The following is a 14,619-nucleotide window of genomic DNA, read 5'->3' on the forward strand; positions in this document are numbered from 1 at the left end:
GCTAAACTCTTGGGTGTTGTTATTTCAGAGCCAGGAACCGTTGCCAGACGATGATGAAGAGTTTGAGCTCCCCGAGTTTGTGGAGCCTTTCCTGAAGGACACACCTTTGTACACAGACAATACAGCCAATGGCATTGCTCTGCTTTGGGCCCCACGGCCCTTCAATCTACGCTCTGGTCGTACTCGCCGGGCCCTGGACATACCCCTTGTCAAGAACTGGTAAAAGCTTCCCCTTGGGAGGATGGTAGTGGATATAAAGGAGAAAAGACTCCTATGGGGTTGCCATGCAGCCTTTATCAGGGTGCCTGAAAGGAGAGATTGGCCAAGATTTGCTGGGCTTATTTTCCCAGGTATCGGGAGCATTGTCCTGCTGGGCAGCCTGTGAAGGTGAGGGTCTCCTACCAGAAGCTGCTTAAGTATTATGTGCTGAATGCCCTCAAGCACCGGCCCCCTAAGGCCCAAAAGAAAAGGTAAGGTATCTCTGGCCTCTGCTCAGATTTCTTCTGTTCCAAAGATAACCTGTAGGCTAATTCTACCCTTCTTTTTATTTCCACTCCAGGTATCTGTTCCGCTCCTTCAAAGCCACCAAATTCTTTCAGTCCACAAAGCTGGACTGGGTGGAGGTGGGGCTACAGGTTTGTCGCCAGGGCTACAACATGCTGAACCTTCTCATTCACCGTAAAAACCTCAACTACCTGCACCTGGACTACAACTTCAACCTCAAGCCTGTCAAGACGCTCACCACCAAGGTGCTTGCACTGGGACCTTAGGGGTCTCCTGGATTTGAGGAATAGATGTTTAATTTTGCTGTGTCTCCTGAGCAAGGCATAGATCTGGTCAGGGCCGTTGCTAATTAATGTTCTTTCTGTCCTTGACATCTCCACCAGGAAAGAAAGAAATCTCGTTTTGGGAATGCTTTCCATCTTTGTCGAGAAGTTCTGCGCTTAACTAAGTTGGTGGTGGACAGTCATGTGCAGTATCGATTGGGCAATGTGGATGCCTTCCAGGTGAGGCTAGGTATCCTGATCCATGCCCAGGTAGAGAAGCTGATAGAGAAGCTGGTAGAGAAGCTCAGGGCCTGATAGGAGCAATTGTGTTGCAGCTGGCAGATGGATTGCAGTACATATTCGCTCATGTGGGGCAGCTGACAGGCATGTACCGATACAAATACAAGCTGATGCGACAGATTCGCATGTGCAAGGACCTGAAGCATCTCATCTATTATCGCTTCAATACGGTGAGACCCTGTCCCTGCAGACTCATTTCCTCAGATCCATTTCATTTTTCCATCTAGTCTGGGCTCTTTCCAAGGGCCTATTCCGAGAGAAGCTCTAAGTGTGTCAATTCTGCCTTCATTTTGTGAATTTCACCATTTCCCCCAAAACCTATTTTTAAGTCCAGTCAGAGACTCTCAGTTCCTGGTTTCTGCCCTGAAGTTTCTCATTTACCACCTGTTTCAGGTGTTGAGACCCCAGAGTTGCTCCTTTTCTTCTCCCTCCAATGCCATACATGCATTTCTCCTGCCCCACTTCTGCCCAGTTTTCTGTCATTTAGATAAATTGCTAACTTGTGTTCTTGATTTCTGCTTGGGATCATAGGGACCTGTAGGGAAGGGCCCTGGCTGTGGCTTCTGGGCTGCTGGCTGGCGGGTCTGGCTGTTTTTCATGCGTGGCATCACCCCTTTGTTGGAGCGATGGCTGGGCAACCTCCTGGCCCGGCAGTTTGAAGGTGAGTGGTTTTCTGTATGTCAGTTTCTTCCTTTATCATTTCAAAGGGTAGATGATGTGTTTTTCTGTCTACTCCAAATCCTTGTTTGAGTCTATGAGAACCTCTGCCTACTGGACTTCCTCCAAGTCCCATTCTCAAATGAGGCTGACCTAGTGTCCTCTTTCCTTGGGCTTTCCCCTGGGGCCTTGATGATCTCATGGACCCACAGAAATCAGAATCTTCAGAAGCATAGTTGTGAACGTCTGAGGTAGCTTGCCTTTGTGTTCTGGGCTTATAGACGCTTTCTTAATACTTACTGATTTTATTGTAATTGTGGTTAGTGAAGGGGCATGAAGGTACAAACCTTTACGAAAAGCAAGGAATCCATAACTTGGGCCACTCCATAACTTCTAGGCCGACACTCGAAGGGGGTGGCAAAGACAGTGACAAAGCAGCGAGTAGAGTCACATTTTGACCTGGAGCTTCGGGCAGCTGTGATGCATGACATTCTCGATATGATGCCTGAGGGGATCAAACAGAACAAGGCCCGAACAATTCTGCAGCACCTCAGTGAAGCCTGGCGCTGCTGGAAGGCCAACATTCCTTGGAAGGTGGGTTCCCCACTCCTGGGAGACATGTACAACCATCTGACTGGGGTTAGGATTATTACCTCCAGCATCTCTTAGGAAGCCATCTGGCTGCCATCACTCTCTCACTCTGCCTTTGTTCTTTCAGGTCCCTGGGCTGCCAACACCCATAGAGAATATGATCCTTCGCTATGTGAAGGCCAAGGCTGACTGGTGGACCAACACTGCCCACTACAATCGAGAACGGATCCGTCGTGGAGCCACTGTGGACAAGACTGTTTGTAAAAAGAACCTGGGGCGCCTTACCCGGCTTTACCTAAAGGCAGAACAGGAGCGGCAGCACAACTACCTGAAGGTTGGGCAGAGTAGGCTTGCCTGGGTTTTGGGAGTGGAGTGGCCAAGAGGATGGACTGCAGAATTGGGACCACGGTTTTCCTGGGGTATTGGGTTATAGTGGGAAGCTAATTATCATATCCACTTATGCAGGATGGTCCTTACATCACAGCAGAGGAAGCAGTGGCGGTGTATACCACCACTGTGCATTGGTTGGAAAGCCGTAGGTTCTCGCCCATCCCATTTCCTCCACTTTCCTACAAACATGACACCAAGTTGCTCATCTTGGCCTTGGAGCGGCTCAAGGAAGCTTACAGGTAGGGAGTAGGGTAGATAGGTTTCTGTTGGGGAGGCAGCAGGGTTGGGAATGGACTAATCGTCTGAGTCCAAAGAAAGAAGGTTTAGCCTGAGTCCTTTGCAAGTTTGACTTCCTCATGGTTTTCCTATTCACCTTTCCTGTTGCTTTGTCAGTGTGAAGTCTCGGTTAAACCAGTCTCAGAGGGAGGAACTTGGTCTGATCGAACAAGCCTATGACAACCCCCATGAGGCATTGTCCCGCATCAAGCGTCACCTCCTCACACAGAGAGCCTTTAAGGAAGTGAGTGAGATATGCCTCCCCAAAGCACCCCCCACCCCCCACCCCCACATTACTTGTTTGCTTTGGCTTTCATTCATGTTACTGAGAGTGGCAGATTGCCTCAGGCGATTGGTAGATTGGTGTGAGCCAGCTTCCCTGTCCCACAGGTGGGCATTGAGTTCATGGATCTCTATAGCCATCTAGTGCCAGTCTATGATGTGGAGCCCTTGGAGAAGATAACTGATGCCTACCTGGACCAGTACCTGTGGTATGAAGCTGACAAGCGCCGCCTTTTCCCACCCTGGATCAAGCCTGCTGACACAGAACCACCTCCTCTGCTTGTTTACAAGTGGTGTCAAGGTAAAACCTTTTTGGGATTGCCCCCCACCCAGGAAGTGGGGTGAGTTGGTGTCTTCATCAGAATTCCCAACCAGGCGGCGTGATTAGTTTAACTCTTTTGCTGCATGGTAACAAGGAAGTAGCGTTGACGTTAAACTGATCAAAGTTGGCACACCTGGCAATCCAGGTGAATACATAGAGTGGTAGTGGGATTGAGTTATGGAATATGACAATAGCCACTGTTGGCACTAGGTCCCGAGGAATTAGTAACCTGCTGCAAAACTCTCTTGCCTCCTCCTCAGGCATCAATAATCTGCAGGATGTGTGGGAGACAAGTGAGGGCGAATGCAATGTCATGCTGGAATCACGCTTTGAGAAGATGTATGAAAAGATCGACTTGACCCTGCTTAATAGGCTGCTGAGACTTATTGTGGACCACAACATAGCTGATTACATGACAGCCAAGAACAACGTTGTCATTAACTACAAGGTGTCTAGGGGGGTGGGGCAGGGTAGCAAGGAGTTTGGGGGGAAGTGTCTGGCCCATTGGATTAGGGTTTGCTGAGGGGAGGAGAAAAGAGTACGGTCCCTGAAGAAGCCTGAGACATGGCCGTGGGTTGTTAAGAGTTCGTCATTTTTTCTTTCTAGGACATGAATCATACGAATTCATATGGGATCATTAGAGGCCTCCAGTTTGCCTCATTCATTGTACAGTACTATGGTCTAGTGATGGACTTGCTTGTACTGGGACTGCACCGGGCCAGTGAGATGGCTGGGCCCCCACAGATGCCAAATGACTTTCTCAGTTTCCAGGACATAGCCACTGAGGCTGCCCACCCCATACGTCTCTTCTGCAGATACATAGATCGCATCCATATTTTCTTCAGGTGAGGGCTTGCGTAGCTTCTCTCTGAAGTATATGCACTGCTTCTGAAAGCAGTTGTGCCTTGTTTGGTTTGCTGCTGGGGTTGGGCTTCTAAAATGGAATGGAGTCCTGTGAGTAGGGTATGGGAGGCCTCTTTATTTAGAGCTTTAGGTCTCTCATTAGATCCCAGTATGTTTGAGCCTCAGCAATGCACCTTGCCTGGTATAGGTTCACAGCAGATGAAGCTCGGGACCTAATCCAGCGTTACCTGACAGAGCACCCTGACCCCAACAATGAAAACATCGTGGGCTATAATAACAAGAAGTGCTGGCCCCGAGATGCCCGCATGCGCCTCATGAAGCATGATGTCAACTTGTGAGTCTAAGATGGGGTGTGGGAGCTAGAAGAACATCAGCCTGAGGGACCCCAAGAGCAGTTAATGGGAAATTATGGAGTTGTTCCTTGGTGGGAGGATGGGAGGAGTATAGCTCTGAGGGGATGTGATCAGCGTGGCCTTTGAAGGAATGTTCTTCCCAGGAGACTGATGTGACCATATGTTGTTTGTGGGCAGAGGTCGGGCAGTGTTCTGGGACATCAAGAACCGTCTGCCACGGTCAGTGACTACAGTTCAGTGGGAGAACAGCTTTGTGTCCGTGTACAGTAAGGACAACCCGAACTTGCTGTTCAACATGTGTGGCTTTGAGTGCCGCATCTTGCCCAAATGCCGTACCAGCTATGAGGAGTTCACCCACAAGGATGGGGTCTGGAATCTACAGAATGAGGTACATCCTAGGGAGGGGGTTAGGAGTAGCATTACCACTCCTGCACCTCCAGGGTAAAAGGGGGTGAGGAACAGAGCTACACCTTTTCATAATCATGAGTTGAGCCTTGTTGGTTGCGTAAGGCTCAGTGGTGGTCAGAGTTGGTCCTTGGTCCTGTGGCAATTCCAAAAACAAATTAACATTGACCTTGTGTTTAGGTTACTAAGGAGCGGACAGCTCAGTGTTTCCTGCGGGTGGACGATGAGTCAATGCAGCGCTTCCACAACCGTGTGCGTCAGATTCTGATGGCCTCTGGCTCTACCACCTTCACCAAGGTACATGAGGCATTCGTCCCAGTTTCCTTTGTGTCCTCTGCCCATTTCACATTCCTTTCAACTCATACCTGGGTTTCTCTCCTTTCTTCCCAGCTTTGCTCGGTGTACTGGTCGCCATCGTTTATGATACAGCAGTTTAGAGTGTCAGGTCAATTCATGGTTATTTTTTGAGTGTTCCCTATAAGAATTCTGCAGCCTGTGGTGCAGTTGTGACTAAATAATGGCAGAGTAGAAGTTGAATTCTTTAATTTAAACAAAAAGCATTAATTTTGTATCTTCCCAATGGCTTATTGTCCAAGTCATATAGCTCACCTCTTCCTCCACCCCCCACATTTCCTGTAAAGTTTATTCCAAGTTATTTTTTTTATTATTTATATATCCCTTTTCATTTTTTCAGTGTATTTTTGGATTATTTTTTATGTACCAGACACTATTCTATGCATTAGTAGAGACCTGTGATCTATAGCCAGGGCACTGCTCTTTAGCATAGTGTCATTTCTGTGCTAAAGAGGGCAAACAGTTATTTCTACATCTATAGTTTTTTTATTAATTTATTATTTTTAATTGTGGTAAAATAAACATAACAAAAATCATTTTAGGTAGGTAATTCTTTTACATTAAGTACATTGACAATACTTTGTAACTTTCTATGTCTAGACTATTTTCATCATCCCGTAGCAAAACTTAATACTCATTAACAGTAACTCCCCATTCTTTCCTCTCCTCAGGCCTGGTAACCACTATTCTGCTTTCTGTCTCTATAAATTTGCTTATTCTAAGTCAAATAAAGAATTTGCTTATTCTGTATAAGAGAAATCATACAATATTTGTTTTTTGGGGCCTGGCTGATTTCACTTAACGTCTTCAAGGTTCATCCATGTTGTAGCGTGTACCAGCACTTCGCTTCTTTTTGTGGCTGCATAATGCTCCATTGCATGGATATACCACATTTTGTGTATGCATTCATCTGTTTGATGGACACTTGGGTTGCTTCTGCCGTTTGGTTATTGTGGATAATGCTATGGTGAACAATGGTGTACAAATATCTGTACAAGTCCTTGATTTCAGTTCTTTTGGATATATACCTAGGAGTGGTAATTCTATGTTTAATTTTCTTAGGAGCTGCTGAACTGTTTTCCACAGTGGTTGTATCATTTTACATTCCCACTAACAGTATACAAGGGTTCCTGTTTCTCTGCATCCTTGCCAACACTTGTTATTTTTTGTTTTTTTAGTAATAGGCATCCTAGTGGATGTGAAGTGGTATCTCATAGTTTTAATTTGCATTTCTCTAAATGGCTAATGATGTTGAGAATCTTTTCATATACTTACTGGTTATTTGAATATCTTCTTTAGAGAAATGTCTATTCAAATCTGTGGCCCATTTTTTAATTGGGTTTGTTCTCTTGTTGAGTTGTAGTGCTTTATATAGTCTGGATTTTAAACTCTTATCAGATAGATATTTGGTGTTAAACTAATAATTTTGTTTGACTAGCACCAACCTAGTTTCAGTATACTATACAAATGTTCTACTCCTATAATCTCCGTCCTCCCCCTTTATGTTGTTATTGTCTTAGATTACCTCTTTATGCATTATATGTCCATTAACATAGATTTTTATTTTGCCTATTTGCCTGTTAAGTCATATGGGGGGAAAAGCAGTTACAAACCAAAAGTGTTTTTATATTTACAGTGTTTTTAAATATACAGGATTTTATGTAAGTGTTTTTATTTATGTAGGATTTTATATTTTATATAAGTGTTTATATATGCAAGTGTTTTTATATATACAGGATTTTATATTTACCTATGTAGTTACCTTTACCAATGTTCTTTTTTTCTCATATGACTTCAGTTCTGTCTAGTGTCATTTTTTTTATCAGCTTGAAGTATTACCTTTGGCATTTCTTGTAGGGCAAGTCTTTTGATAATGAACTCCCAGATATAGAAATCTTGGTTGACAGTTTTTTTCTTTAAGGACTTTAAATATGCCATCCCACTGTCTTCTGGCCTTCTGTTTCTCTTGAGAAATCTGCTGTTAATCCTATCAGGGATCCCTTTGTGACAAGTTGCTTCTCTTGCTGCTTTCAAGATCCTCTTTGGATTTTGACAGTTTCACTCTAATGTGTCTTGGTGTAGATCTGGTAGAGTCTATCCTGCTTGGAGTTCACTGATCATCCTGGATGTGTATATTCATGTCTTTCATCAGTTTGGGGAAGTTTTTTCAGTCATTATTTCTTCAAATACTTTTTCTGCCTCTTTATCTCTTGTCCTTCTAGGACTCCAGTGATAGCATGTGTTGCTATGCTTGGTGGTATTCCACAGGTTCCTCAGACTCTCTTCATTTTCTTTATTGTTTTTTCTTCCTGCTCCTCACACTGGATAATTTCAGTTTTCTTGTTGTCTTGAGACTCTTCTGTCTATCTGCAGGATAATGTCTAATGAGTTCTGTATTTCCATTACTGTACTTTGTAGCTCCAAAATTTCTGTTTGGTTCCTTTTTATAATTTCCATCTCTTTATTTTGTTCAGACAATGTTTTCTTAATTTCCTTTAGTTCTTTGTAATGGATTCCTTCAGCTTATTGAATATATTTAAGATAGGTGATTTAAATGAATGGGCCATACTTTCCTATTTATTTGTGTTTTGTAATTTTTTTGTTGAGAAGTGGACATTCTGAGTATTACGTTAACAATATTCAGCACTCCTGTGGGATTGCTAGGTGATTTTTGTTGTTGACGGCTAGAGCCATCAATCTATGACTTTTACAAACTATTTTTTGCTCCGGAATAGGATATAGAAAAAGAGGGAAAAAAAAGTTCTGCCTCTTTAAGACTCCTCTGAGGCTTTTCCCTTAGGGGGGTTATAATAATGACTGCCCTTAGAACTGGCCCCCCCAGAGTCCTGAAGTAGCTGATCAAAAGCAGTCATCAGTGATCAGAGCACACAACTCTGGATTTTGGAGAACTAGGTCCTTATGGGCCACCCTGGTGCCCACAAGCTGCCCCAGGAGCCCAGGCTGCTGTCCCCACTGCTTCCTGCCACATGGTTGGGCTTGGGGGATGGTAGCCCCTGCACTGACAGTGAAATTCCCTGGTGTTTATCGCAATTTTCCAGCCTCTTCCTCCAGCTCTTCCCTGGATGCCACACAGTGTTCTGCTATACTCTGGAGTTTCAAAATAGTTGATTCAGACATTTTCTGCCACTTAAATAGGTATTTTGGTGGAAGGACTGATTCCTGGAACTTGTACTCTGCCATCATTTCAGCATCCTCCACCAGTAGTTTTCTTTAGAAGTACCGCTTAAGCCAGTTTTTATTATTCATGTTAATGGTGCAGTCAACATTACTTAGGTACTCTGCTTCCTGGTAAGCACAATTTTGATAACAAGTCAAAGAGAGGAATTTCTCAGCCAAAAGGTGCAAGCAAGGAAGGAATTCAATTGGTGAAAAACGAGATTAGAAATGGTAAGGAAACAGAAGAGGGGAGGAAGATAATTGATGATAAAGAAGAATGAGAGTTTGCCTTGATTTTTTGAGCATAGAGAATTAGGAGAAAATATGCAGTTCTTCAACTCTGTATACAAGAAAATCAGCATAAGACATATCCATTTCATCCCAACTCCAGGAAGCCAGAATATACTCTCCTAAGTTGAGATTTAGATTCAATTAAAGTATACCGATAATTTTCTTAATAATGTGCTAGGTGCATGTGCATTTTACCTCAAGTGGTCGTAATTGTTTTTTTTTTTTTTGTTTTTTTAGAACAGGTTGTAGGTTTATGGAAAAATCTTGCACATAGCTAATCTTTTAATCAGTAGTGTAGAGATCTGTTGGAAAGCAGACTATCTCAGTAATTATTTCCCATTTCAGTTGCTTCAAAGGCCCAACTATGGTCATCTGGAATTTAGAAAGAATAGTCAGAAGATTTGTTAACTGTGTCTGTACTTAAGTGTTTGCAAGGTTTAAAAAGTCACTGCTCCCTGCTTTCTTTTTTTTTTTTTTTTTTAATCATCATTTTATTGAGATATATTCACATACTACGCAGTCATACAAAACAAATCGTACTTTCGATTGTTTACAGTACCATTACATAGTTGTACATTCATCACCTAAATCAATCCCTGACACCTTCATTAGCACACACACAAAAATAACAAGAATAATAATTAGAGTGAAAAAGAGCAATTGAAGTAAAAAAGAACACTGGGTACCTTTGTCTGTTTGTTTCCTTCCCCTGTTTTTTTTTTTTTTTTTTAATCATCATTTTATTGAGATATATTCACATACCACGCAGTCATACAAAACAAATTGTACTTTCGATTGTTTACAGTACCATTACATAGTTGTACATTCATCACCTAAATCAATCCCTGACACCTTCATTAGCATACACACAAAAATAACAAGAATAATAATTAGAGTGAAAAAGAGCAATTGAAGTAAAAAAGAACACTGGGTACCTTTGTCTGTTTCCTTCCTTCCCCTGTTTTTCTACACATCCATCCATAAACTAGACAAAGTGGAGTGTGGTCCTTATGGCTTTCCCAATCCCATTGTCACCCCTCATAAGCTACATTTTTATACAACTGTCTTCGAGATTCATGGGTTCTGGGTTGTAGTTTGATAGTTTCAGGTATCCACCACCAGCTACCCAATTCTTTAGAACCTAAAAAGGGTTGTCTAAAGTGTGCGTAAGAGTGCCCACCAGAGTGACCTCTCGGCTCGTTTTGGAATCTCTCTGCCACTGAAGCTTATTTCATTTCCTTTCACATCCCCCTTTTGGTCAAGAAGATGTTCTCCGTCCCACGATGCCGGTTCTACATTCCTCCCCGGGAGTCATATTCCACGTTGCCAGGGAGATTCACTCCCCTGGGTGTCTGATCCCACGTAGTGGGGAGGGCAGTGATTTCACCTTTCAAGTTGGCTTAGCCAGAGAGAGAGGGCCACATCTGAGCAACAAAGAGGCATTCAGGAGGAGACTCTTAGGCACAAATATAGGGAGGCCTAGCCTCTCCTTTGCAGCAACCATCTTCCCAAGGGTAAAACTTATGGTAGAGGGCTCAACCCATCAAACCACCAGTCCCCTATGTCTGTGGTCATGTTAGCAACCATGGAGGTGGGGTAGGCGAATACCCCTGCATTCTCCACAGGCTCCTCAAGGGGGCACTACATCTTTTTTTTCCCCTTGTTTTTCTTTTCTTTTTTTTTTTTTTAACTTTCCCTTCTTTTTTAAATCAACTGTATGAAAAAAAAAGTTAAAAAGAAAACAAACATACAATAAAAGAACATTTCAAAGAGACCATAACAAGGGAGTAAGAAAAAGACAACTAACCTAAGATAACTGCTTAACTTCCAACATGTTCCTACTTTACCCCAAGAAAGTTACATAATATAGCAACATTTCTGTGAACTTGTTCCTACTATATCCATCAGAAATTAACAGACCATAGTCATTTCTGGGCATCCCCAGAACGTTAAATAGCTTATCTGTTCTTCTTGGATTATTGTTCCCCCTTCCTTAATTGCTCTCTACTGCTAGTTCCCCTACATTCTACATTATAAACCATTTGTTTTACATTTTTCAAAGTTCACATTAGTGGTAACATATAATATTTCTCTTTTTGTGCCTGGCTTATTTCGCTCAGCATTATGTCTTCAAGGTTCATCCATGTTGTCATATGTTTCACAAGATCGTTCCTTCTTACTGCCGTGTAGTATTCCATCGTGTGTATATACCACATTTTATTTATCCACTCATCTGTTGAAGGACATTTGGGTTGTTTCCATCTCTTGGCAATTGTGAATAATGCTGCTATGAACATTGGCGTGCAGATATCTGTTCGTGTCACTGCTTTCCGATCTTCCGGGTATATACCGAGAAGTGCAATCGCTGGATCGAATGGTAGCTCTATATCTAGTTTTCTAAGGAACTGCCAGACTGACTTCCAGAGTGGCTGAACCATTATACAGTCCCACCAACAATGAATAAGAGTTCCAATTTCTCCACATCCCCTCCAGCATTTGTAGTTTCCTGTTTGTTTAATGGCAGCCATTCTAACCGGTGTTAGATGGTATCTCATTGTGGTCTTAATTTGCATCTCTCTAATAGCTAGTGAAGCTGAACATTTTTTCATGTGTTTCTTGGCCATTTGTATTTCCTCTTCAGAGAACTGTCTTTTCATATCTTTTGCCCATTTTATAATTGGGCTGTCTGTACTATTGTCATTGAGTTGTAGGATTTCTTTGTATATGCAAGATATCAGTCTTTTGTCAGATACATGGTTTCCAAAAATTTTTTCCCATTGAGTTGGCTGCCTCTTTACCTTTTTGAGAAATTCCTTTGAGGTGCAGAAACTTCTAAGCTTGAGGAGTTCCCATTTATCTATTTTCTCTTTTGTTGCTTGTGCTTTGGGTGTAAAGTCTAGGAAGTGGCCGCCTAATACAAGGTCTTGAAGATGTTTTCCTACATTATCTTCTAGGAGTTTTATGGTACTTTCTTTTATATTGAGATCTTTGGTCCATTTTGAGTTAATTTTTGTGTAGGGGGTGAGGTAGGGGTCCTCTTTCATTCTTTTGGATATGGATATCCAACTCTCCCAGCCCCATTTGTTGAAAAGACCATTATGGCTCAGTTCAGTGACTTTGGGGGCCTTATCAAAGATCAGTCGGCCATAGATCTGAGGGTCTATCTCTGAATTCTCAATTCGATTCCATTGATCTATATGTCTATCTTTGTGCCAGTACCATGCTGTTTTGGCAACTGTGGCTTTATAATAAGCTTCAAAGTCAGGGAGTGTAAGTCCTCCCACTTCGTTTTTCTTTTTTAGAGTGTCTTCAGCAATTCGAGGCATCTTCCCTTTCCAAATAAATTTGATAACTAGCTTTTCCAAGTCTGCAAAGTAGGTTGTTGGAATTTTGATTGGGATTGCATTGAATCTGTAGATGAGTTTGGGTAGAATTGACATCTTAATGACATTTAGCCTTCCTATCCATGAACATGGAATATTTTTCCATCTTTTAAGGTCCCCTTCTATTTCTTTTAGTAGAGTTATGTAGTTTTCTTTGTATAGGTCTTTTACATCTTTGGTTAAGTTTATTCCTAGGTACTTGATTTTTTTAGTTGCTATTGAAAATGGTATCTTTTTCTTGAGTGTCTCTTCAGTTTGTTCATTTCTAGCATATAGAAACATTACTGACTTATGTGCATTAATCTTGTATCCCGCTACTTTGCTAAATTTGTTTATGAGCTCTAGTAGCTGTATCGTTGATTTCTCAGGGTTTTCTAGATATAAGATCATATCATCTGCAAACAATAACAGTTTTACTTTTTCTTTTCCAATTTGGATGCCTTTTATTTCTTTGTCTTGCCGGATTGCCCTGGCTAGCACTTCCAGCACAATGTTGAATAACAGTGGTGATAGCGGGCATCCTTGTCTTGTTCCTGATCTTAGAGGGAAGGCTTTCAGTCTCTCACCATTGAGTACTATGCTGGCTGTGGGTTTTTCATATATGCTCTTTATCATGTTGAGGAAGTTTCCTTCAATTCCTACCTTTTGAAGTGTTTTTATCAAAAAGGGATGTTGGATTTTGTCAAATGCTTTTTCAGCATCTATTGAAATGATCAATTGATTTTTCCCTTTCGAGTTTTTAATGTGTTGTAATACATTGATTGTTTTTCTTATGTTGAACCATCCTTGCATGCCTGGAATGAACCCCACTTGGTCATGGTGTATGATTTTTTTAATGTGTCTTTGGATTCGATTTGCAAGTATTTTGTTGAGGATTTTTGCATCTATATTCATTAGGGAGATTGGCCGGTAGTTTTCCTTTTTTGTAGCATCTTTGCCTGGTTTTGGTATTAGATTGATGTTAGCTTCATAAAATGAGTTAGGTAGTGTTCCCTTTTTTTCAATGTTTTGAAAGAGTTTGAGTAGGATTGGTGTCAGTTCTTTCTGGAAAGTTTGCTAGAATTCCCCTGTGAAGCCATCTGGCCCTGGGCATTTATTTGTGGGAAGATTTTTGATGACTGATTGGATCTCTTTGCTTGTGATGGGTTGGTTGAGGTCTTCTATTTCTTCTCTGGTCAGTCTAGGTTGTTCATATGTTTCCAGGAGATTGTCCATTTCTTCTACATTATCCAGTTTGTTGCCATACAGTTGTTCATAATATCCTCTTATAATTTTTTTAATTTCTTCAGGATCTGCAGTTATGTCACCTTTTTCATTCATTATTTTGTTTATATGGGTCTTCTCTCTTTTTGATTTTGTCAGTCTAGCTAGGGGCTTGTCAATCTTGTTGATCTTCTCAAAGAACCAACTTTTGGTGATATTTATCCTCTCTATTGTTTTTTTGTTCTCTATGTCATTTATTTCTGCTTTAATCCTTGTTATTTCTTTTCTTCTACTTGGTTTAGGATTGGTTTGCTGTTCATTTTCTAGCTTCTTCAGTTGATCCATTAGTTCTTTGATTTTGGCTCTTTCTTCCTTTTTAATATATGCGTTTAGTGCTATAAATTTCCCCCTCAGCACTGCTTTTGCTGCATCCCATAGGTTTTGGTATGTTGTGTTCTCATTTTCATTCGTCTCTATATATTTAGCAATTTCTCTTGCTATTTCTTCTTTAACCCACTGATTGTTTAGGAGTGTGTTGTTTAACCTCCAGGTATTTGTGAATTTTCTAAGTCTCTGATGGTTATTGACTTCTAATTGTATTCCATTGTGGTCAGAGAATGTGCTTTGAATAATTTCAATCTTTTTCAATTTATTGAGGCTTGTTTTATGTCCCAGCATATGATCTATTCTGGAGAAAGTTCCGTGAGCACTAGAAAAGTATGTGTATCCTGGTGATTTGGGATGTAATGTCCTGTATATGTCTGTTAAATCTAATTCATTTATCATATTGTTTAGGTTTTCAATTTCCTTATTGGTCTTCTGTCTGGTTGATCTATCTATAGGAGAGAGTGATGTGTTGAAGTCTCGCACAATTATTGTGGAAACATCAATTGCTTCGTTTAGTTTTGCCAGTGTTTCTCTCATGTATTTTGTGGCACCTTGGTTGGGTGCATAGACATTTACGATTGTTATTTCTTCTGGCTGAATTGCCCCTTTTATTAGTA

General features: G+C 41.5%; 1 protein-coding gene across 4 annotated transcripts in view; it reads left to right on the forward strand.

Moving 5' to 3' along the window:
- The window catches only part of PRPF8 (pre-mRNA processing factor 8), a 41,816-nt gene that overhangs the window by 4,227 nt on the left and 22,970 nt on the right, over nucleotides 1-14,619 (forward strand). For all 4 annotated transcript variants that reach the window (XM_037809160.1, XM_037809162.1, XM_037809161.1 and 1 more), the window contains 16 exons: nucleotides 29-219; nucleotides 351-470; nucleotides 560-749; nucleotides 888-1,007; nucleotides 1,103-1,237; nucleotides 1,599-1,728; nucleotides 2,122-2,318; nucleotides 2,443-2,649; nucleotides 2,781-2,944; nucleotides 3,099-3,225; nucleotides 3,372-3,564; nucleotides 3,846-4,033; nucleotides 4,192-4,430; nucleotides 4,637-4,783; nucleotides 4,980-5,190; nucleotides 5,388-5,504. In XM_037809160.1, coding sequence (XP_037665088.1) covers nucleotides 29-219; nucleotides 351-470; nucleotides 560-749; nucleotides 888-1,007; nucleotides 1,103-1,237; nucleotides 1,599-1,728; nucleotides 2,122-2,318; nucleotides 2,443-2,649; nucleotides 2,781-2,944; nucleotides 3,099-3,225; nucleotides 3,372-3,564; nucleotides 3,846-4,033; nucleotides 4,192-4,430; nucleotides 4,637-4,783; nucleotides 4,980-5,190; nucleotides 5,388-5,504 — 2,676 coding nt within the window. The remainder of the gene's footprint in view (nucleotides 1-28; nucleotides 220-350; nucleotides 471-559; nucleotides 750-887; nucleotides 1,008-1,102; nucleotides 1,238-1,598; nucleotides 1,729-2,121; nucleotides 2,319-2,442; nucleotides 2,650-2,780; nucleotides 2,945-3,098; nucleotides 3,226-3,371; nucleotides 3,565-3,845; nucleotides 4,034-4,191; nucleotides 4,431-4,636; nucleotides 4,784-4,979; nucleotides 5,191-5,387; nucleotides 5,505-14,619) is intronic.

The sequence above is a fragment of the Choloepus didactylus genome, chromosome 18 (assembly GCF_015220235.1).
Source record: "Choloepus didactylus isolate mChoDid1 chromosome 18, mChoDid1.pri, whole genome shotgun sequence".
Taxonomy (NCBI): Eukaryota; Metazoa; Chordata; class Mammalia; order Pilosa; family Megalonychidae; genus Choloepus; species Choloepus didactylus.